This window comes from Malurus melanocephalus, unplaced genomic scaffold, assembly GCF_030028575.1.
Source record: "Malurus melanocephalus ecotype Western Australia unplaced genomic scaffold, MMel_1.1 scaffold_343, whole genome shotgun sequence".
NCBI lineage: Eukaryota > Metazoa > Chordata > Aves > Passeriformes > Maluridae > Malurus > Malurus melanocephalus.
This window is the reverse complement of record NW_026623575.1, coordinates 739,608-765,006: the sequence shown is the minus strand read 5'-3', so window position 1 is coordinate 765,006 and position 25,399 is coordinate 739,608. Positions and strand designations below refer to the sequence as shown.

The following is a 25,399-nucleotide window of genomic DNA, read 5'->3' as shown; positions in this document are numbered from 1 at the left end:
CACATAGATTAGACATGACTGTAAGTCCCTAACTGTGATCTTGGGGCTAATGAGGAGAAACACAGCAAAATTTAAAAAATAAAAATCTGTGAAAAAAGGTAACCGAAATGCAGGAGACAAACAGTGATTTTAATAGTTATAGAAACCTAAGAGAGAAAAACCTTCTTTTGAAATTTTCAGYRKCASAGRTGAGCTCAGGAGAGAGACAGAAACMAGGCATGTTTTCAGTCTTACTTCAAATTTCTGCACCATGAGCTCTCTTATTTCATTTTCCTGACTTTCCTATATCGCCACCACACTCCCTGTCCTCTCCTTCTTGCTACCTAATAATTCTGAAATTTAAGAAAATATTTTCCTCTTTCAGATTTAAAAATAACACTGCAGTTCCTAATTAAGCAGAGAAATGCAAATATTTTTTTATTTTTGTTTTCATTCTAAAAATAGGTCCCTTATTAAGCAACTGTTTTGCAGTATGGCTGTACAARTATCTGTGAAGCTCTCAAATTCTGTGAGTCTCCATGGATCATTTAAAATGATACAAGCACATGAATGGATCCAAAGTAAAGCTCTTCACRTCTGATTGAACAGAGAGACAGGGAAAAATATGGTGTTCAAAACTTACCAGGGATTTTGTGCAATAAAACCTAACAAAGAAAGGGAGAGATGTCAATGGGAAGAAATGGGATAAAACAATTCAAATAATACTTAAGTAACTRGGATATATCAAAACTAGGGGGAAAAAGTATGGGGAACATGTAAAGATAATGTGTATGGTTGTGAGAAGAATGGCAAAGGGGACCATCACCAGTTTAAGTGGGATTAAAAACAAAAGTGCTGGCAACAATTTGGGGAAAATCCTGTCTCAGATTCATTTACTAAGATCACCTGCAGATGTGAACAAAACAAGAGATATGTGATTTTTAAAGTGCAGAGGAAAAATATGCTGCTGCTACTACATCTTAATGATGGGGGAAAAAAAAAGAAAAAAAAAGGTTTTCTAAGACAACATATTGACAGATTGTTCTTTCAAGACCAGAACAGAGGATACAGGAATCAAACACATCCCACCACATGACATYATGAATAGCCTAAATACTTCTTTGAACCCTGTGCTTCTGGAAATCACTGCCATTTAGATTTTTTCACTGCCAACCTCAAAGGGGTAAAAACATCACACAAGACAAGAATATTGTTTCCCTCTGAGCTGCAGATTATAACTGAATTTGTATTTAAATTCACAAGGATGTGTATCCAGTCAAATGTCAAAAAATGATGGGAATTTGAGAGGAAAGAATCCTAAAAGCCTACTGGAACTGKAACTGCAGTGTTACCTTCTCATGAAGTAAACAGCATTTCCACAGAAAAAAATGCTGATTAGAAGAGGAACATTATTCCTCAGAAGCAGAAAAATATTCAATTCCAGTGCCACAGCTACACCTGGAGCCAACAGCTCCTGGCTGTTATTGMAYACCCCTYCATGTTAGCAGCAGGCACATTGTCYAGTATTTCAAAATGAAATTTTCCAATTAGATAAACAGAAACTTTGTTAGTCAAAAATCTTACACTCAGAGGAAAAGTAAGTTTGTCTGAAGTACTTTTTGAACTAACTCTACTGTAGAGCTTTGAAAAAAAAACTTCAAAAATTTTTATAAAGAATTCTAGACAATACACAGAGACAAAATTCTAGAGAAAATGTAAAAGTCAAATGACATGGACAAAAGAATCCAAGACAGAGAAAGTCCATATATTTGTAAATGCACACAAAACAAACAAAAAAAAAAAAGAAGTTTGACCATCTCTTCAGCAAAACTGAGAAAAAAGAAACTTTTCAGTTTTTCTAAAACTTGCCTGCAGAATTTTAACTCAGTCTTCTTTGATATGGGATTGAGCAACAGCGGTAATATTAACATTAGAGATTTTAACTATCACCATTCTGGAAATACAAGTTGAAAATACTAACCAGTTACCTATGGGACTCTTGTCCCCTGGATTTTGGAGCATTTGTTATACAAAAAAATACCTGCTAAACTTCAAATCAACTACAGTTGTGTAAAAAATGTGGCTCAAACCACCAGAAGAACACATCAAGTATACYATAAATWTAAAATTAAAGGYAAAAGAGAACAAGTGTTTACTGGGAAAACACAATTCAGAAAGCAGCTTTTTYCTAAGGAATCTTTAGATTTCTCTCAGTGCTTTCTGTAGCAGCTTTTGAAATTTTTAACCTTACACACACCAATAGAAAGAAAATACAAAATATTCTTCCAGTCTCAGAAAAGTAYAAACTAGTTCCCATAACCACAACGAACTGGGTCCATATATGAAGCTTCAGAGACAGGAGACAGCTAAAAAGCAAGTGGGAAAATGGCACACATTTGGAAAAAAACAGGCAGAACAAAGTAGGRAGGTTAAGCACAAAAATAATGAGGGGGAGATCATTGCCAGTATAAGGCTGCTCTCCTGGCTTAGAGTGGAATTGATCTGTGCTCTTCTMATAAAACACCTTTTACAGAGGTGTCTGTGATGTGTATAGCTAAGCTGAGGAATGTGAAAACAAAGGAATTATCTTCTAGAAAGCTGGACTTCAGAAATCTTCTGTTAATTAAAATTACTGATTAAGTGATTCAGTGCTGTGGGGGAGGCAGTAAAATCACCGCTTCACCTGCACAGATAAATTTCCATACATATTCTCATAAGGATAAACCAAAGAAACATTACTTTCATGAGAGAAGATGGGATAATTTCTGTTAGAGAAGGACTAGGTAAGAGCATGTCATTGCTCCTAAAGTAATCCACTGCGTAAACTGAAAAAAACCAAAAAATTTGTTGGCAAAATGATGCAAGCTAACAGTACTGCCAAATTTATATTTTGATTTTTAATATTTCTGTTAACACAGCAACCCTGTATTGGGGAGCAAAGTGCATTTTTAACCTTAAAAAGTTAACAAAAAAAAAAAAAAAGAAGCTTTAACAGGTATAATCCCATGTCAAGTTTATTTTCAGTGCAAATAAAATACAGTTTTTGTTTCAGAAGTACACAGAATACACCTCCATTAGGCTGGTCTCTGTTTTTGGAATACATACTCCCATGTGAATTATCTGCTGCTAGCAGGATGCAGTTCCACAAGGGTCAAAGTGTCATGACTGTGCTGCACCAAGAACTCCACAGGGGAGAAGGTACAGCAGGCTGGGAAACCCCTGGCTCTAGAAAAAGGTTCTTCACCTGCTGGAGACTGGGTTTGATCACTCCAGCAGCAGCTCCCTCATCTCAACACAGCACAAGAGGCTGTGCCTTTGCRTCAATGCACCTCTCACAGAAACCACTGGGACTGAGTTCTGCAGTGAGATGCTGTCTGTATCCCATATATTCTATGGCAAAGAAGCAGCAAAATATTCCTGCTAGCATGGATGAATGAGTAAACCTTTACCAAAGTTACTGTTATATAAAAATTATATAGCCTGATTCATCTATGAAGCAGTTTCAGGAACATTTTCTGCTACTGTGTGAATGAAGAGAAACTTTTTTTTTTTTTGCAGGGGGACAGATTTTCAGGATTATTAGTGCAATTTATAACTCTTCACTAGCAGATTATTTATTCAGGCTGATTGGAACTAGAGTTATCACAAAACATCTGGTCAGCAGAACACGTCACCTGAATCAGCTGGGTCACCATTCCCAGCCCTGCAGAGGGGCAGCTCACAGTAACTGCAATCCAGGAGTTATGGATTGTAACAAACTGAAAAATAAATTACCTTTTCACTCCTAAACTCAAGTCCYTCTGTCTGTGCAAGGACTGCAAAGAGTAGAAAAAATATTATGATATTCTCTATGTCTAATAAATGCAACATTAATTTCTATGGGTTTTAATATGGCACTTTAAGCCCAATTCTAATTTAARTGCCCCACACTGCTCCCTTTCATACACCGATAATGAACTATGCTTGTTAGATACTCGTGATAATTGCTGCTGCTAAGTATTTCTCAGGAAAATTGTCTCATTTTTTTATTCTGCCTATTCCTCACTTGCAAAATAAGTTGAAGTAAGTAAACTTACTTGCAAAATGTATTATTCCATCTTACAAAAAAACTTCTTCAAATACCAAYTTTCTGTTGGAACAGAAGTCATTAATTTGGTAAATAAATATTGTGCAAAGGGTTAAAAACAACTGCTGCTAGACCTAGTAAGTCACTTTTGTGGAATAAACTTCCGTTACTTAGAACTTTGAATTTCAGTGAATTACTGAGCTTTGCTCACCTGTGGAATGATGATAGCTGAGATGACAAAGCTCTGCAGGAAATAATGTAACTTTAACCATTGTGCAAAACAGAAATTGCCAGTATTTCTACCCAAACTTACTAGCAACAGACATCCTCACGGTGAAATGGCAGACTGAAACACCCAAAGTGCTCTTAGGGAGAAAGACTGGATAATCCTTGAAGAATTCCATGATGCAGGGAAAAGCAAACAGCAGAGAGCATCAGGCAGTATGTGCAAAGCCTCGGAGCAAGCAGGATGTGTTTTCCAGCCAGGAAGTGGTGCTTCCATCCCTACAAACACGGCTGGCAGGAGTGCACCAGCTATTTAAAGCCTCCATTGCTCCAGTTTTATAAYGTGACCACAGGAATTCTAAAGTTTAATACAAGTACAAAAATTCCTGATTGCGTTTTTAGAAAAGCCCTATTTAAAACTGTCAGCAAATGCAATTCGTACTACAGAAATTGCACCTCTAACACACTTGTGTAGATGACTGGAATGATCTTTTTTTCTTCCTTCCTTTTAGAACCAAAGGATATTCCTGACAAACTGGAAGCAGTGTGAAATAAAGAGCCTACCTTTCCCCAGAGAATAAAAAAAAATAATTGCAGAGTAATTAAATGTAATAAAAGAACTCATTGAATTTAGCTTTATGCATTTGTAATTGTAATATCATGTGCTCATTTGTAAGTCTCTGGAGAACAGGGACTTCCAAAAGGAGACTGGCAATCAAGAGTAATCCATATTCAACAATATTAGCAATACTCSTAACAGGTAAATTTAGCAAAGTAGCCAAGAGAATAATGTTTTTTGAGAATGTATGTRTTGCTAAAGAGAAAAAACCTTTTGCAGTCATTTTAAGCAGTTAAGTTTCTGCTAGGAAGCAACACAGTCCCTGTTGCTTGAAGATTTAAGGGCATAAAGCAAAATCTGTAGGGAGAAGGCATCTTATTATCAGCTGACCTAAAATAAACAAGTCACTGCATCCTTCAGAAGGGTTGGCGTGGTCTTCAAAAAAAAAAAAAAAAGCAAAACCAAACAACAAAACCCACTTTTTTCTCTCATTCTATGGGCTGGTCTAATTAAATCCACTCTTTCTGCCAATGAATTATGCATGGATAAGAAAGAACAGAAGGCAGACAAAGAAAAGGCAGGAGTCTTCTTGACCTGGCACAAACAGCAAGTAGCAACACTCAGGACTCTGTGAAGCTGCAGACTCAGTTAATTCTTAGAAAATAGAGGTATCTTGCTAACAGTTGGAAGTACCTATGCTACACAGAAATACGCTTTATTGTGTCCAGATTGTATTTGCCATGTGCAACTGTACCTTGTTCTTGATAAATTACAATTCAAATGGGGGAATTTTGTCTACAAGTTTTGAAATGTGTGATTACTCCTTTCCAAACTCAGTTGTAGCAAAAAAACCCACCAAAACAAATCTGGCCTCCACTTTTCCTATTTTAAGACAAAACAACTTCTAAAATTTATTTTTTTTAACTGCAAGATAAACTGCAGTCTCAAAATAATATTTAGTATTGTGCAGTCTTCTSTTAGTATGCTTAAACTTAGAAATTAAATAATGTTGGTTTAGACATTAAAGTCAGTCAAGACCTGGAACAGGTGTGAGTATGAACAGTGAAATACACACTGCAGACCAGCTCTCATACTTGAAAGAAAAATAAGAAAAAATATTCCCGAATACCCATTTCACCTGGATGTAAAGGCTTTTTGTGAACACAGCAWGTCTACTTATGGAGTCTCTGGAGAACCTGGAAATGTGATCAAGAAAAGTGCTTCTTCAAGAACACATGGCCAAACCTAGGCTGCCCTTCTTCAAGGAGTAAAACATCTATGTAAATCACGTTTTTATTATTTTTTTCTTTTAAAGCAAACACTTGAAATTTAATTGTGTGTGGGCTTTAGAACTTTACAACACAACCTGCACGCTCTCTTTCAAGACTGCATCATTTTGAAACGTAAAAGAAAGCAGAAAATGATAAAATGTGCCACTGGATCCATTATTGATGTTTATATACAGATGTTTATATAAAAATTACATACGCATATATAACAATTACATATATATAGTATCTATATATCTATAGGAATTGGCTTACCTCCCTTACTACATAAACAGGAGGAGCTTCAAAGATGCTGACAGCACACCTATCACACCTTCCATCTTATTTATAACCAAGTTTTAATGCTTGTAGGACACCAGGAAGTTCTGAAACTTCAGTGATTATTATGTTTAACATACTATATTAGTCACTAAAAATAATCAAACATTTATCATTTCTAAAAAAAGAGATCCACTAAACATAAAACCTTCCCAAACCAAAGCGTGCATTCCTTCAAGCACATTAAAAGCTGCCAAAATGAACTAAAAAAAGAGAATTTTTGATTTGTCTTTTGAAGATGAGTTCCTTATGTCATATATGCCAGTGAAGAGCTGAARGTAACTAAAAATAACTAAAAATCAGGAGGATTTTTACTGTCTTTGGCAAAACAGGGAAATGCAATATAGTTCAGTATCCCAAAATCACAGAGTAAGGCAGGCTGGAAGAAACCTCACAAGTTCAATCTGCTACTCAAAGCCATGGAGTCAGACMACTCAGGGATTTACACAGATTTAGTCTGAAAACTCCAAGGACAGAGACTGCACAATACCTAGAATTAAGCAAAACTTTCATACTCTTCTGCTGCCCTAGTAAGAGAAGAGATGAAAAGAGAGCATGAAATCATCTCTGCAGTGAAATCAGCTTTTTAAATGTGTCTTCCATTGGATTAGAAAAGAAATAAACTATTTTTTTTAGAATTTCTAACATTACTTTAATATTTCTTTTTATAATGGCAACATATCTGGAACATCAAATGAGTCTGAACTCATTTGAACTTCTGGGGATTCCTATTAAACTTGTACTTAAGTGGGAAATAACTTACCTGTGAATACCACCTCTACATCAATTTGGGCTACAGATCTCCAAATATTAAAAAAATGTGAAAACTGCCTTTCAAAGGAAAATGTTCTGTCACTCATCTCAGTACAAGTGCCTCCCACAGAAAGTTGGTGAGTGGGGTGGAATATCAGCTCTTCATTGAATCTGAAGATGACACTCAGGATTTTTTTTAATCCTTCAGTGTAGTGGTTATTAAAAAAGCCAGAAAGAACCTCAACCTCTGATGAAAAATGGATCTGAAGGAGCACTAAGCTTTGTGTTAAGCAAGAAAGAATGTTAAACTTTTGCTATCCAAATTGGGAACTTTTTAAATGTGTGTCAGAGCTACTCCTTCCTTAAAGCTTAACACAGAGAAAAGAAGCCAAATAGGGTTACCCTGGAGAGGAGATAAAGAAGGCAGCTACAAAGAGAAGTTGAAATGTAAAAGTACTGAATAATTATTTAGACTTGATATCCCCAGCATATAACATTATGCTACTAATGATAGATAGATTCCTGAGCTACATTTTTTCATCAAGTCATCTTACTCTTCAAGAACTGGAATAGTTACCGTTGTTACAGAAGTATCACAACTATTAATTTATAAGGTTATTATGACTCATTTTTGAGGACTTTTTTTTAGAGTGATGGAGTTTAAAGGTAAGATTTTTTAATACAACATTTACAATATTTTCATGGTCCATCATTCTACATAAACAAGCAGAGAAAAAGACCTATTGTACATATGGTGCAAAATACGCACCTGCCAGTACACARCAGAAAGTTGAATGTTTTTTCCTAAAAGATACTTTGCTTCCCAATATTAAGCAGCTAAGGTAATGCATTCCTCAGCTTTTTTGAATGAAAACTTCAAGTTTGCTGTCCAAGATCTTGGTGACTAGGCAGAAGCACCTGTTCCAGTCGTGCTATAGTTAACTTGCAAACTTTCAGGTCAGGCTCATATTTATATATGATGAGTTCCCTTTAAAAACTAATTCTGGTGAACAAAAAGGTTCACACAAAATTTCTGTGAATGGTCARCACCAGTTAAGGATCACCTTCCCTCTTCAATGACAATATCTGTGAAATACTTGCAGTTCTTGCCTACACCAGCAGATTAAACTGCAATGATACAACTACTTCTCTAGTGGTTGTAGTTATATCTGAAATAGCTCTACCTGCATATCTCCACTGGAGCAAAATCAATGCATACACAATATGACAAATATTGAGAAAATAATGTATATGAAAAAATGAGTAAGTGGCCCATGCATTGAACTGTTCAACAAGACAGAACGGACTGGTTTGTGTAATATATCAAAATAATGTCTTGCAGAACTAGAAATATCAGATGCTTTCACTGAGTTAATAATTACAAATAGTAATCAAAATTGTTTGGGACAGAAGAAATGGTAAACTTCATCTGTGAAACTTTTTATAAGATAAACAATTTTGAGAAGTTTTAGATTTCTCCTGTATAGTTATACTTGTCACGCTTACAGGTGTGCTTCTTTGAAGCTAAGACATTTAAAAGCCTTAATGCTTTTCAAATTAAAAAAATACCCCCATTAAAATCCTTCCCTTTATAAATAAAAGTGAATATTTGAAAATTTATAAAAATTTCACCACAATTACTTTACCTGCAAGACACTTCTATACTTTCAACAGCAAAAATCAAAGTCTTCCCTTAAGAAGTGATTTGTTTTCRGCAGAAAGCCTTATGAGCAGCAAAACTAAGACAGCATTTATTTTCACTGAGAGATAAGAATCAGTCACTTGGAAAGTTCTGGCACTGAACTTTGAAAATAAGTCTTGAGTACATGCTTGCATGCTTAATCTACTCAGCTAATTTCTGCAGAAGCATACACATGTGCCTTGGTTATAATTCCAACTGAAGCAAACCAGAGTTAACCTTGGATATGATGAGCAACTTTAGATACTTCAGTTTTGGAGCTATGAACAGACAAAAGAAAAGAAAAAAAGGCCACGTTGCTTCATTGGGACTACTAAACACAGTGAATTTGAATCACRTGGTAGAGACAGCTTTCCCCAGCTCCAGTCAGAATGATGGCATCCCTCACTCGCTAAAATGACACCAAGTTGGGCAATCACCAGCCACTYGAGCTTTTACAAGGCCAAGTGCTGGATTCTGCATCTGGGATGGGCCAACCCTGGCTGTGTGTATGGACTGGGGAATGAGAGGCTGGAGAGAAGCTGTGGGAAGGTCCCTGGGGGTCCTGCTCCATGGCCAGTTTAATGTGAGCCAGAAATGCTCTGACAGCCAGGAGGGACATCCCTGTCCTAGGGAGCAYCAGGCCATGCCACATGGGCCAGGGAGGGGATTGTCCTGCTCTGCTCTGCACTGGGGCAGCCTCGCCTCGAGTCCTGGGGGCAGGTTTGGGCACCACAGGATAAAAAAGATTTACACAGAGTTCACAGGAGGCCATGAGGATTGTGAAAGGTCTGGAGGCGAAACCATACGGGGAGCAGCRATGGTCATTTGATCTGTTCAGCCTGGAGGAGACTGAGAGTCCTCACTGCAGTCTACAACTTCCTTGTGAGGGACAGCAGAGAAGCAGCCACTGATCTCCTCACTCCTGAAGAGACAGGACCCAAGGAATGGCTAGAGCTGAGTCAGGAGAGATTTAAGTTGGATACCAGGAAAGTTTTTCACCCAGAAGAAAGCAGCACTGGAACAGAGTCCCCAGGAAGTGATCACAGCTCCAGGCCTGACACAAGAAGGGTTTGGGCAATACTGTTGGGCACATAGTGTGACTCTTGGGAACAACCAAGACTAAGGAGTTGGACTCCATGATCCTTGTGGGTCTCTTCCAACTCAGCATATTCTAGGACTCATTCCATGTTCACCTTCTGAACAAATAGAGRGCATGTTCCTAGCTCTGCTCCAGCTCAGCAATCTGAGTCTCTACAAGTCATGACACAGAACACAAAATGTAAAAGGTGTTACGGGTACAGTGACTACACAGATCAGTATATACACACTCTTGGCACATTCTATACTGTCCACTTGTGCCCATGTGTGTCACCAAGCCATAACACCCGGGCTCTTCTGTGGCTGATCCAGTGACTGGGGTTGCCCCAAATTATTCACAAAATGCCCAGAGTGTGACTTGCTAAGTTCYACCACACCTCATTCCCATCTCCACTCTCACACTGCCATCAGCTTTTCTCAATCCTTACAYGAGCTGTTGTTAGTTTTTTTCATATTGACACAGCCTCCACCCTTTGCTCACACCTCCTATGCTTCTTATTTCCAGCCACCTTTCACACAGATTTAGTCAGGATTCTTATCCACCCCTTTTCTCCTGGTCTGCTACACAACCCCRTTTCAGCCCATTCCCCAGTTTAAATTTTGACTGTGTCTTCCTAAAAATGCAATGTATCATGAACAGGACCAGCTTTCTCATGAGAAAATKAATGCAGTTATGGAAGAACAAAATGCCACCGTATTTTAGGAAAACTGTTTGCAAGCTGTCTCCCCATCTCCCAGGGCCTGGATGTCTCTAGGAACATGGACTCTCAAGTATGAGAACTGTGATACTATTCGTATGATAAAACTTAATGCCAAGTGTCTCACTACTAAACCTAGAAYAGCACTCAGACCTAAATGTAAAATAATAGGAAATAACTGAAATACGTAGAATAGAAATGATGCAAAGACAATACCAAATGCTTTGCAAAGTTTATGCTTACCTAGATGCACAAAAGCTTTTAGTACAGTAACTAGAGGATACTAAAAGATAAATGTTAAATAATGAAATGTTTTGTTTAACCCATACAAGTGGCAYAAAGAAGACTGCAAGGAAAGTTTCTGAGGACTGACATGGATTATTTTCAGCAAGGAGCTGTGTTTTTTTATTTTTTGAAGACTTCCACCCCTTATTCTGAACTAATTTCTTTTATCTATGCTGAGGAAATGGTATGTCAGATAAAAGATTCCATTAAAAATCTAATTAATAGAGAGTCCAGTTCTGAGTATTTAGCCACATAAGACTTTATCAGAGACAAGTGACTAACATAACTGGCTTAAGATAAATTCCAGATAATTTTTTTTTGGGAACTTTTGCTATAAGAAATACTGGTGAGTAGATACCAGGAGACCATCCTTAATGGCACCCAGTCTGAGTCCTTTTCAATACCCACACTTGTGCTGAGAAAGGAAGACTGGAATCACCTTAGCATMAGCATTGAAATGCTTCCGTAATTTAGCATTTTATCATTAGTATTAACGTCATCTGCTAAGACAGTGTTTTTCTTCCTCCACAATCATGAGCAGGGCTGAAGGACAAAGCTCACAGCTGCACCAATGGTTCTCACTGCAGGTGGATCCTGACCCCTACACAGAGCATTGTGCCCTATTATTTTCAATTCTATCTAAAGTCACAACTGGTGGAAATAAAGTTCTCATCCCTCAAGTATTTCTAACTAATAATCTGTAAAAATGATTTCACCGAGTTCAGTATTTATCTACCCCTTGCAATCATCAGACACACAAAAGGAAGCAGATGCATGAAATCTGAATGATGCAGAGAACTTCTTATGGAACCATCCCATGTTTCAGCAGCACTGAGAGCTGGCTGTCCTGGGAAACAAGGGTTTCTCAATATTCCTCCAAGCTTAACAGAACAGATGGGTTAGAAATATCATTGTAAAATTTGCCCTTGGGCTCAATGTGAGTGATTACATAACTTTCAGCTTCAGGACAATTTTAAGGGATGAAAATATTTCAAAGCTGCATCTGAAATAATCTCCTTCTTGCACATTTGTCTCCTCATTCTTATCTCATGAAAAGCCTTGACAGAAGTGTGCAGTGTAACTTTTTTTATAGCATTGTGCTGTGGCTCATGTCTCATGATCTCTTTTACCCATCCCTTGAGAATTATATGCATTTCCTTTCCCATTAATTTTTCAGGATTTTCAAAACACTGGTTCTAGATAAGAATTGGAACTCTAAGACTTAGCACGCTGTACTTTCAGGCTACTCACAAGTGAACTACAATTTTGAGCCATATCAGGAGCAACCAGGTTCAAGAGCAGTCTTCAATATCCTCTAAGTCTCCTGGAATTGTTTTAGGAAGCAGAGCTAAAGCCTGAAGCTATCACCATCTTTTAATCACAGAAACCAAGCACYTCAACTACTGGGATCAACTCCAAATTTTTGTCCAATTCAGAATATTCCAAAAATAGACTGCTGATATAAGTCAATACAGCAGGTAGTTTCTTAACTCTCAGATGGATTTTTACTTTTAACCCATATAGAAGGGGACATTTCAATAAAAGCTTCCTATACAGTGAAAACCAATGCACTGTAGCCTTGAAAGTCACTATCAGGAATAATGCTAATTTATCAGATGACACCTGAATTTTTTTTAGTAGCCTCAAGCAAGAGATGGGATTCTTCCCATCTAATGTAGGTTACACCCACCATCCTAACAAGCAGCAATGACTGGCATTATCTATAAGCTCAGGAAAGRGTATAAGTACTCACACTCCAAGTCCTTGGTGCTACTTAACTCTGAACAAAGTACAGAGAAAGATGCTAGGGAAGTATATGTTGTCTGAWAACTTCCATTTATGAAGCAGGAGATTATATACTATATTTGTTAACTTTTAATCTCACAAAGGCAGAGACATTTCCGAATGAGATGAGAACGAAACTATGAAGAGCCCACCATGGACAAAAAAACCAAAGGAGCAACATCAGGATTGCTGGCATAGCATGCACAGCAGAATAACTGGGCTCCTGCATCAGATTGTGAACTGTCTGCATAGGGCAAAAACCTCTAACAGATTCACTATTAACAGAAATTCCTTAACATTTCTTGTGCCTATTGCACATGAAAAGCACAGCCATTTGCAGCTGCTCCTCAACTGATTTAGCTGCAACACCCCTCTCCCCAGCCCCAGCTCAGTTTTGGCAATGAAGATCAATGAAGATCAGACCTGCAACACAAACTGGCAAACAAAAAATCCACTAACGAAGAGGAGACTGAGCTGGTCCAATACCAGCATTCTAAAACAGTTCATCTTGTTAAGTTCAAAAATGCAAGAACTTCCTCTCTCTAGATGGATATGACTGGTGCCACTATCAGCCAAGTCTCACCTCATCCTGAGCTTGTGTTCTGAGGAAAAACGTAATATTCATGTAGAGATGCATCAGTAGACTAGAAGATGTTTCAAATATATCTGGTATTTGAACAGTCCAAAGAACAATCCCCACAAAAAACCATGAAGGTTCCAACATAAGTCTCCTTACAAGAAACATGTCATTACATACATACACTTCTGGAATTTGCTGAGTTCTCTCTCTTTGCTGAGACAAGGAAAACAAAAGAAGCACCTCACATAAAGGTAACAACGTTGGAAACAGCAACGTTAGGATTTTTTTTCTTTTAAATTATCCAATGTGGCCTTCAATTATATTCCAAGAAAACGAAACTGTATTAGAAGTGACTTGCTTCAAGGCTAAGAGCTAGCTAATAATGCATGTTTAAAAGTGAGAGACCAAGGTGAAATTGTAGATCCTCAGGTTCCTTTCACCTATGGAACTCATGTCTAATGTAAGTACAGGATTTGCTATTTGACTGAGGGAAAAAAACTCTGAAGAGATCCTTCCCCTTCAGTTAGAAAGTGCAGAGAATACAAACCATACAATAGATGTAAAGAGCTTAAGAGACTTCATGGTACATTATTTGTTAATAAAGATCAAGAATGGAATAGAAGGAATAATTCTTCAATTATTTCAGTTTTACTAGATGTGGAGACACTTTTCCAGAACCTGCAAGCAGATGAAAAGGCTGTTTACCATGACTGTTGTGACTTCTGTAGGCACAAATGTGTTATTTTGTAGGTGGCAGTGTTAAAAATTAGATGTTACAAACTGCAAATTTCAAATCCAGGCAGAATGCAATAAAATCTCAACTGCTTTYAAATGTTCAAATTAGGATAAGACAAATCTTTCGTCAAGTCTACCACACTGGCTGAAAAATCGCTTAGTGTATTACCCTAATTTAGAGACAGAAAACAGAAAAAGTTATCTACAAAGTATTTTAAAAAGCATGGGTCACCATCCTTTAGAGAGTTGGGTGGAGTCATCCTCTCCAAAAGATCTGTATATGGTAGGCAAASTTTGAAATCCTTGAAACACAGAGCTCATCTCTACTTCTGAATGAAAACATTTACAGTGCTCCCAAGCACTCATTTCTACTGGATTCTGGGTGACTGAAAGGAAGGAGAAGGAAGGACAAGGGAATTGAGAATTCCAAAAGCTGTTTGCAACCCACGATGTGCTGGGAATACTTAAGGAATTGTGTGTTTATTAATGATCTACCCAAAATATTCTCAGGGTATCATCACACACTACCCAGAACGTCACAGCCACCAGTCAAAATAAGCAATAATTTCTCTTATAAATAAAGGGACATGAAGSTTTTACTGCATATGGTTTTTCACTAGATGTTTTTAAAACTATTAAAAGTCATCTATCTGTATGTTCTCACAGGAATGTTTCCAGCATTAACTTCACTGCAACTGTTTAGACAAAAGACCTGAGAGTGTTTGATTGGAAATGCCTTTCAGAGGAACACATTATTGTCATGAAAATAACATATTGCCATACTATAGCCTGTTTTCCATGTCTTCTTTTAAAAAGAACACTTTTTTTAACATCTGTAAAGTTCTTGTGTATTTTAGTAAGTGCACTAAACTGCACTTGTTACTATCATCAAGATGGTACCATRACAGAATTGCACACAGCCAAAAGCAATTGGTGCAAAAGGAGGACCACTGCAGTTCTACCTCAAGAGAAAAGAGAGGCAGTACCTGGGCTGTGGGGAAGCAAACAACTGACCCTCAATGCTATTTCCCACACCTACAAGTTCTTCCAAGATAATTCACTTGAATTATTTAAAGATGGTTCTGCAAGAAAACAAGATTTTAATCCTATTTACTTCTTTAGGGTATTAAGAAAGAGCACGGTAAATCTGCACGTACTGCTAACTAAATGCCCAAAATGCACCTCCTGTGCCCTGGAAAGCCATGGTGGCAGAAACATCAGCCAAAGCAACATTAAGCAGTGAAAAGCTGGCCAGCAAAGGGACTTATGAAATTGAAGAAAAGAGACCCAGCACCTCTGCCACAATGTATGAAGAACCCTAGAGGGTGTCCTGTTWATCTTAATTTTGRGGAATTAAACCATGGATACAGTTARTAAGTGTATCTTATGCAGCCCTTGTATTCATAGCCCGAACTACTGAAAAAATGCACAGCCTATTACAGACAGCTGGARGAACTGCAGGAAACAGTAATTTCTTATGTAATTTACCACATCCACTGTTTTCCCAACACTCTTCACAAGGTAAGTCTAGAATTGTTGCTTCAGACCACTCTTAAGGGAACAGTTTAAATAATTAATAGGAATAAATATTAGTTTGTTCAGTGCAAGCAAAAGCACCAGCAGCAAGTCTATGGAGYTCTTTCTTTTTTAAATTAGCAAAGTTTATCCCAGTAACTTCAATGCTCTCTACAGAATTGCTTTAAAAGCATTCCTTATCATTAGAATCTTCAAATCTGTTTTTCAAAAGATGTTCCTTAATTTGTTGTTGAAAAATCAGTAAAAAACCCCAAATATATTGACATATTATCCCTGTGAGTACTAATCTTTTTTATTAATACATCTGCCTGCAACCTGAGTTACAGCTGATTTTTATAATTTGGTGTGACAATTTGAAGAACACCYTAATGTGCAAAGTGAAGTGGACCTAAAGGACACTGTAGAGGTCTTTCAACTTCACAGCACAATATTATCCCGAATAATCATATGATGTGTGAAAGTAGAAAATAAAAATAATTTCTCAGCATTATATTTGATCTGAACAGTATCTGTACGTAATGAAATACTTTTGATGCAGTGGTACCTAAATTTTAATTTACAATCACTAACTCTGGTTGGCAATGGCATGAGYATCTAGACAATCTGAAGACTGTATTAAGCAAAGTTTTACAGGTCACACTTATAACCATGTAAAAGCAGAAKGCACATGGAGAAGCCAAAAGCTGAAGATCAGTATCTTAAAGCCATTAAATGCTAACCTCCAAATAACAAAAGTGAAAGGTTGTACTTTTGAGGGTTTTTTTTGGGCTTGGTTTTTTTTGCTTATCTGATAGTAGAAACAAGAATAATCTGCCCTGATCATTTTCATCCAAAAACATGAAGTTTTCAAACCTTTTCCAACTTACACAAAAGGTGAAGTGTACTGTGGGTATATGACATAGGTAGAAGCAAATCTATTCTTTATAGAACTACTGTGCAAACTAAAAATTGAATGTTGAGATGTATAAASTGTACAAAACTTTAGGATAATTCCAAGGTCTAGTCACAATATTAAAATACACAAAGTAACAGAAGAACACCTAGTGCAAGTTCTGTTCTCTAGAGCCTAAATTAAATGCTTTTCTTCTACCTTCCGCAGAATGTTGAAAGAAGATAGAAGTGGAGGGATTTTTATAACCTTGACAACTCTGCATGGAGGCAATCCCTATTTCCTCCACATGGTTAGTACATACCTGGAGGAGGGTATAGAACATGTTACRTGTAGAGTGATTTCTTTGTAAAGCATCAAGCATAACTGCCAAATCTGTTTGAGGCCTTCCAGAGTAACAGGTGTAAATGATATAAACTAGAAATTCTTTTGTCAGGTCCTGGAATGAACACACCTATTATAAAGTCTATGGACACATGTTGTTAAAATATCATCACTGCAATAATGCTGAAGCTCAGTGTCTTTGCAAAGTAGTGATGTTCAAAAGCAACATGCTTGTAAAACAAGAGGAGAGCTTATGAGTCAAAAGAAACAGGGAGAGCTCTACTTCATGAAATATGGAATGCAGGTCCAAGTTGGAGGCACCATTTAAAAAAAAAAAAATCCTTAATTTAGGAAAGCACTGAACAAGCTCACACAYTTAAAACTGAAAGCCCTTGTTTTTATTACATACCTTCTGCAAATCTACAAGCCCCAGTCTCATAACAGCTTTTTACTACATTCTCTTATGTACCTTGGACATCTCTGCGAAAAAGGAAKAGCTGTCAGAAGTTACTGTTATTGSTCATTGGAYGGCAGCAAGAGAAGGAGACAGGCTCAAGAAGGTCAGTGGAAAGGCACCAGAACTTAGTGTACATAGATGTTGAACAGAAAACCTTAACCAAAGATAGGATTATTTGCCTGTGCTATGAATTATGTGATCAAAATTTACTTGTTTTCTCTACTTAAATAMCCTTTTCCTCTTAAGGAATGAGTAATTACTACCTTGCCTCTGAAGAAATCAGAATGGAAGGCACAGCTGTGAAAAGAATGAAGCCCTCTGCATGAAGATGCACGTGCTGAAACAACAGCAGTCACAAAGATTAAGCTTTGGAGAAAGATAAATGTATTCCTGATCCAGAAACAGCTGTTTCTAATACATTGGGAGCAGTAAAATGTCCTTCTATCCACCTCCATTGTTTAGAGCTGAAGTGGAGAATAAATGGTGTAATGCATCGTGAACTGCAGCCTCTCTGAATATAAGGCACCKACAGCAGCAGCCAAACAAAAACTTGTTTGGAGCATTTAAGACAAAAATTGTATACAAAGTTGATACTTCTGTATTGTGAATACCTAGTTAAAAAAAAAGGTTTTCCCCCTCTTGAAATACCCCAATCAGTACTTTCAGTACACATACCTCGAAGAATTCTCTCCTCATGGCAACGTAGAAAGTCCCAGATTCTAACAGTGCCGTCGTCAGAGCATGTAGCAAATTTATTATCCGTGGGTGAGAAACTGTTACATGAAGACACACAGCAGGGGAAAGAAGTCAGCATTTAACAGATTATCTATGCTTCTCAGACAGGGCAAAATTATACTGTAATGTGTTATACACTGAAGGAGGCATTTGAACAAAGGCACTTTTTAAGTGAATACAGTGCCTGCCAAACGGCACTTCATCACAAGAATTTAGCATAAGATCACTATTGCATTGCAGTCCCCTGTCAAACGAGGAAAAAATCTCATTTATTCTTAGCACCTTCCTATCTGTGACTGCACACAGTAGTGCCTTCTCTGCAGGATGAGAAGCAACATCAATATGATTTGGTAATGGTCACCCTAGATTTTCATGTTCGGTAATACCATAAGAAAGTGACACTGCGTAGAAGCACAGGAGAATAGTTCTTAGGAAAAAAACTCTTCAGCCACAGGTGCTTTGCAGCAGAGAAGCAAAAAATAAGGGAAAGCTGGTTACAAGAAAATGCTACTTGGTTTAACTGTTGAAAAAAAGCCAACTATATAAAACAAACATATCATTTATAAAAGCAATTTGGAAACACTCCCTCTTATTACACCCCACCAACAACGTGAAAAGAATCCTACAGACAYATAAGCAGCTTCCAGATTCAGCAATTAACATTGATTGATGAAAGTCACTGGAAAAGCAAGGTGTTATTTAACCATGTGAATAGGGCCAGAACACCTCCAACAACTGACAGGCACTCAACTTTCTTTCTGGTGCAGTGAAAGACCATGAGGGAGCCCTTGTGAAATCCTAGATCTTTATGATCAAGAAAGGGCCTTCAGTAGGAGAGAAATTCAGTGCATGACCATGACAGTCAGACAGTAACTGAATCCAAAGTTAGCACTTCTCATAACCAAACTCTGGCAGAAAATGCTGCACCCTACCAAGAAAAATGGTGACTTTAGTGGGAAGTGAGTTGGTGGCAGAGAACCTTTACCACCAAGGGCCAGCACCTGAACCCAAAGAAACGTTGTTTTAGCATCATTTGGGATCTGCAGCTTCTCTTCAGRCTTACTTTAAAAACATGTACTAAAAAATCTATGCAGGTTTGCTCTAGAAACACCCTTCTTTTTCATCTTACTGRTAAGTATCACTTTAGATTAGATTTTTATATAGACATTTGCACAACTGAGGCAATCAACACTGAACCAAGAGAATAMCCTACAATCTTCTTTTCAATGGCTTTCTTACAGTTTCAAGCTYGAAGAACCCATTCAGTATTAACATTAGACTTCTGTATGTGGCAGTCTGCGTGGGTATTTAGTATTACTGGAAGTCTTGGCTTCACCAAGCCAAGCAGTTCTTCACTTTATTTAGTGTTTTATTATTTTGTGAGAACTATGCAGGTGTTTTATTTCTGAAGGCTTTATATTTTATTCAGTTAGATTATTAAAGACTGAATTCTTTATTTGGAATGAAATTGTTGTCTTACACAGTGCGTATAAAAAGGAATAACTGATACACATCGTCACCATATAAAAATGAAAAGAATACCAGTGCAAAATGCGGCAGACAAATACATCTCTAACATATTGCAGAGGCGGATATTGGGACAATACTAAGTCAGAAAGGTGCCAGCAAAACGGTGAGAATGTGGAAACAAGAGGAAATATTGTGTTTATGTGGTGCAGGAAGTTTCCCAGAATCTGACAGAACCCATGCATTTCTGCACTCAGAATACACTTAGAGAACAGTCTAATCATGGCAATAGGTACTACAGAAAATGGTATATTGTGTATAAACCTGGCCTCTCTAATCGCCTCCTTATGTGCCTGGAACATCTTGACGTTGTTCATGTTGGACTGCCAGTATTTCACATATCCCCCGTGGTCTGCTGTCAGCATCCACATATCATTGTGTGACCAAGTCATTGCCCTTACAGGGCTGTCGTGAGCCTGCAAATTCAGAAACAGAACTTCTAGCAAACACATTCAAATACTGTCTGATCCACACAAACACTGAAGTTACTAAAGTTCCAACTTAACAGCTGCAATGAGGAGATGAGAACAATGATGATCTAATTAGATTAAAGATGTTCTGGGAAAAAATCCCTTACTCTGYATACAATGATCTTCCAAATAGTAAGAGTATTTGCACTTTGTTTCCAAAGTGTGTTTATTATTACAAATACTCATAGTACATTCTTGAGAACAGTTACTATAGCAGATGAAGGTGGAATGAGAAGCAGTAAGTGAATTGCCTGTAATCACAGCCTGACATGGGATCAGAGCAGAATAAAAGACCTCCAAGGCTCCCATTACCACTCAGACCACAGACCCATGATGAACAGGGTGAAGATGYGTTCCTAAAACATGCTCCAAGACCTTAAGGAAATACACAGAAATCTTGACAGACTACTTTACCTGCAATATTGTTTCAAAATTGAAAGTCAATCCATTCCATAAAGTGAACTCCCCACTAGATGCACCAGTGACCAAGCGTCTCCCCTCAGGAGTCCACTGCAAAAGAAATATTTAACTAAACTGTGCAAATATGACATTCAAATATTTCTTCACAATTCTCCAAATAAATTATGGGATTCTTCAGGGACTCTGTGGAAATGGAAGCAACTAAATGACTTTCTAGAGGATGTGAGAAGGCAAAAATGCAGAACTGTTCCGGAATATTTYTGACTTTTGTAACAACAGGACAAAGCCCACTGTAAAAACAATGAAAAACTCTAGTTGTAGAGAAGAAACAGTTTATTGGCACCAATTCATTTCTAGCACACAATATCCATACTAAACAATACTTCTGACATCATCGAGAAATTGTTAAAAGCTGCTGTGAGACTCAAACTGCACAGAGACCAAATTTCCTTTCTTTTGAGTCAAGATATGTCAGCTCTCTGATATGTAATGAGGGAAGTAGGAATTGCACCTCAAACTCTGAGAGTAAGAACTCTTGTGTACTCAGACTTTACCATTTATTTTCCTAAAACCCTCTACAGAAAGACTGGACACAGAAGTAGTCCATGCATTCCACATGCTAGTTTTATTTGAAGATGCTTTAACTGCCATTTTGTTTATTCAGTTAAAAATCAGTTTAATTTAAAATAAGACATAACAACTAAGTAATTCCAACACTGTACTCACCCTGACAACAAACACTGGGCATTTTACTTTATTAGTAGATGTCCGAACAAATTTTGTTGTCACAGCATTCATAGGGTTATTTAGCATTCCTATAGGAGGGACCAACTGTAAAAGAAAAAAGAAAAGTTTTACTAATGACATTTAAATCAGAAACTTCAAGAAAAGCACACATTCTAAACACCAATTTCTGGAAAGCAAGGTTGTCATTTGCAGGGATATTATCAAAGTAAGTTGGCAGAAGTGTTTCAAAGTCTGCATGATTTAACAACATCCATAAACAGCATCTTCCACAACAGATCTGAAACCTCAGTGCACAGTTCACAGTGAATTTTTTTAATTCACAGAAATTAAAAGCCTGTCCAACTTTAAGATCCCTTCATGGACATGGATTCCAACAGAACAAAACAATGTAGAGTGAAAATAACTTTAATAACTTTAAAGCTTTTTGCCGACACAAAAATAACCTCAGCTGACATACAGAATCCTTCCTATTTTCTTGACAAATTTTATCTGCAGAACTTSAYCAGTGAATAGGACAATTTTACTTACATCATTATAATATCCTGCATCAGGCTGGATCGCTCGCATATCTCGTTGGTCTCTCTGCCATACTCTATTCTGGAAAGAAGAGAACAGCTCCTGGTTCATAACACTGTACTACATTGTTAAATAACAGAAAATAACAAACGCATGGAGATCCAGTTTGGGAAATTCCCAAGTGCTCCAATGATCTTAGAATGAACTCTGTTAAGACTTTGGACTCAAGAAAAGGAACATGTGGAATTTATCACCAAATGAGTCAGGAATGTTTAAAGTGTTAATTTCACCAGATTGAAGCAACTCCTTTGAAACTGAAGCTTAGCACCAAGAAAGCATCGGTCCTATGTAACAAGGCACATGATTGTGGCACAGACAGTGGTATTTGGCTGCCCAGAGTCAAAGCTTTATATTCAGGATGAGGATTGACACCAATAGCAGCTGTGCTGCTGAACACCAAGGGAAATCCACACGAGCTACAAAGGGACCTTCTGCAGCGCAAGCATGAAGACAATACATTCAAATGGATRAAACTTAGAAGACCAAAGGATAACAGCACCTTCCATCATCAAACAAATTTCATGACTTATCAAACAAAACCTTTTCAGAAACACTTCTCATCAATTTAGAACGAAATCAATTATTTCAGCTTTGYTCCACACACCCTACCAATTTGAATCTGCACACACACTGGAAACAAGTTACATTTCTAGGTAAAACATTCCCAGCATACACCCCTACAGTTTGCTACAACTTCTTAAGCAAAGAGCAAATTACACATTTGTTTGATGGGTTTTTTTTCTTTAACAGAACCACACAAAATTAAATCAGTAGTACTGAAGCCAGCAGATGAAGATCTGACTTTTTGCTTGCATGTTGTTACTGATTTAATGAACAGAATTTTGAGAGTGCTTATTTCTGCCACAGTAAAAAGGTCTGGACTTCTAAAATATTTTTTAGGATAGTCCCCTATGAATAGAATCTCTTTTGGGGCATTCCTAAACCATAAGAGTATGTTTAAAATGTTTGATGTGCAAATAGATCCTAAAACATAACAGATTGGTCTATAATCATGCACCACCCATTTAATCACATTTTTGCAATTAATTTCATCACATTTTTGCAATGTTTCTGTTGCAGTTGCAACTAYACCAGTATTGATATTTCATTCTATTTCTTCTAGGCTAATGTCCAATATTTGTAGAGTAAATCTTGGATGAGGAAATTGTATTTCTTGGGGAAAATAATGCCATCCTGACAGGTTAAATAAATAAGCATTTTTACAGAAACATTTCTTCAGTAGAACTTAACATTACAGTTTTTCTCTATAAACCACATAGAAAGGGACTTTCAGAGACCACACTGCAAGCTGAAGCGCTATTTAGTAAAATGATGAGAAAACATTTTTAATGTCCTTCCTCCTCTTTCAGAAGAGAAGGGATAATGATTCATCTTCCATTTTGGAAAATTTTTATTTCAAAACAAAAATAAGAACAACTACTTTATAATGAGTTTTTATGAAAAGTCAGAGCATTACACAAGATATTCAACTGCACGTCAACTTGGAATTTCAAGACAAAACAGAGAAGTTGGTATTTACACAAAATACACAAAACAAAGTTTTTTATTAGCAATACTCAACCTCTCCTTTTTATTCACAATATACCAAATTTACAAGCATTTGTAATATTGGTTGAAAATGCAGTAGTAGATCYTCCAGTATTCCAGACYGCTCCAWGGAAATTGAAAAGCACAACCCAAAATTTCAAGAAGAAAAAGAGGTTTTCAAACAAAACCAGAAAATTATTTTACTAACCTCCAAATATTTAATTACAGAGGGGTTGTAGTCTATGGTCTTTCTGTTGACAGCTTTTCTCATCCGTTTCCCATCRAAGGTGAGCTGCTGCATGGCTTGCTGCTGTGCAAAGTCAGGCCTTTTGTAGAACAGCTGCCGAGGCGCCTGGTGCTGGAACCTCGGCATGTGGAAAAAGCGCGGCGGGGAGCCAATTTCTGTGGCCATGGCTACCTCCTTTCTGAAAGACTGCAAAAAGTGAAACGCTACATTAGCACACAGTAATGACAAAAATCCCACATGAGGATCTCCCCTAACTTCAGTTTACAAGGATGACTRACAACTTCAGAAATTACCATTTCTTGGAAAAAAAAAATTGCAGGTTCCTCTGAATAATTATTTTTCCCTTGTGTCACATAGCACCAACATCAAAGCAGTTAAATACTTTTGTTCTCTATCAAGAGAAATTCTGTATTGAAATACATCACTATTAAGTTTGCATTACCATCCCTAAACTGAAAATGTGCAAGAAAAGAATGTCCTCAGTAAAACAGTATAAATAAGTGCAAGGAATTGCAAGATCCTTCAACAGGGGAGATTTCAGATTCAGTATAAAAATAGGAAACACCACTTAATTCATAAATTAATTTAACCATTCAAAGAGAAAAAGTTTTCAAAGGTTTACTCAGCATCTTATTCTAGGACCTAAAAATAAAATTACACTCCTTTCACAATACTTCTTGCAAATGGACCACAAATCACTTTGTAGTGGTAGGTACACTTTCATTTCCATTACTGCAGAATAAATTGCTTACATCTTTAACAAGGTTTGATAAATATAACTGARTCTATTTCCCCCACAACAAGACTCACAGAGAATATTCAGAAAATGTGAGGTGCAGGGAGAAAATTGCAATATTCAGAATATTTCTGACAGAGGAAAATGACTGCAAAACCTAATTTTTAAGCCCAAAAAATCCTTAAATTATAAGATCATAGCAACTCCTTCAGAGCTGAAAACTACAATATACAMAATCTTTAAATATATACTAACTTTCCGACTAAGAACTGACAGATGCCAAACCAATGAAAGTTAAAACTTCATTTTGAACATGCTCTCCCCCACATCCTGAACTCACTTTGGAAAACATTTTAAACCAARAGAAATGGGCACTGTCATCAAGGGAATTAAAAAACACCTAGGAACTCTCATATCATAAAGAATTGAGTATTTACACAGATGCAAAGTGCATGTAATAAGAAAAAAAGGAAATAGTAGATTTCTTTTAAAAAAAAGRTTACGTAATCTTCTTATAAATTCATGAATGCACTTTCCTAAGTAGTTAAAATACTCATATCCTCAATTTGAAAGAATTGAAAAGTTGTTTCACTGCCAAATTTTCAATTTTATCTTGCTTTTTTAGATCCCAATAAGTTCAAAAAATTTCCATTTTTTAAGTAGCAAAATAAAGCTAAGATAGARATGTTAGMTATAAAGGACTGTYTAAAAGCAGTGTAGAGTTTGAYTCTTTTTAAGAGGTTCTTYCTWATYACCAGGAGTAGATTGTCTTTTAAATAAATATCAGTGAGTCTGTTGGCGCAGAGCAGTGATTAGCTCTGCAAACTTAGGACTTACACACTCCTTTTCACTGCTAACAAAGTGTGACAAGTATAAAACAAGCCTACAGCACCCAGTTCTGCTACACAAACAACTSCCACACTAAAGCCATTACAACTTGTCTCCATTTAACACAAACAAGTCCARACTAAAACAGCACATTTCCTTAAACGAAGTGAGGAAATGTTACACCTTTGGTAGGTATAGCATATTATTAGATCAAGGTGGTAACCGGAATGAAAGGGGGGAGGGGGCAGACAGAGAGCAGCTTTCAAAAAACAAACCTTCATCTGGCGGCTGAGGGCTCATTTGCCAAA

The 25,399-nt window shown here is 37.1% G+C and overlaps 1 protein-coding gene across 2 annotated transcripts in view; it reads right to left on the bottom strand.

The window, feature by feature from the left end:
• WDR33 (WD repeat domain 33) overlaps window positions 1-25,399 on the bottom strand; it is a 68,548-nt gene that overhangs the window by 28,601 nt on the left and 14,548 nt on the right. For both annotated transcript variants that reach the window (XM_057378164.1, XM_057378163.1), the window contains exons 2-7: window positions 23,489-23,713; window positions 21,685-21,753; window positions 21,136-21,240; window positions 20,404-20,499; window positions 19,784-19,935; window positions 17,933-18,030 (exon numbers count right to left, since the gene is read on the bottom strand). In XM_057378164.1, coding sequence (XP_057234147.1) covers window positions 17,933-18,030; window positions 19,784-19,935; window positions 20,404-20,499; window positions 21,136-21,240; window positions 21,685-21,753; window positions 23,489-23,692 — 724 coding nt within the window. In that variant the 5' untranslated portion in view covers window positions 23,693-23,713. The remainder of the gene's footprint in view (window positions 1-17,932; window positions 18,031-19,783; window positions 19,936-20,403; window positions 20,500-21,135; window positions 21,241-21,684; window positions 21,754-23,488; window positions 23,714-25,399) is intronic.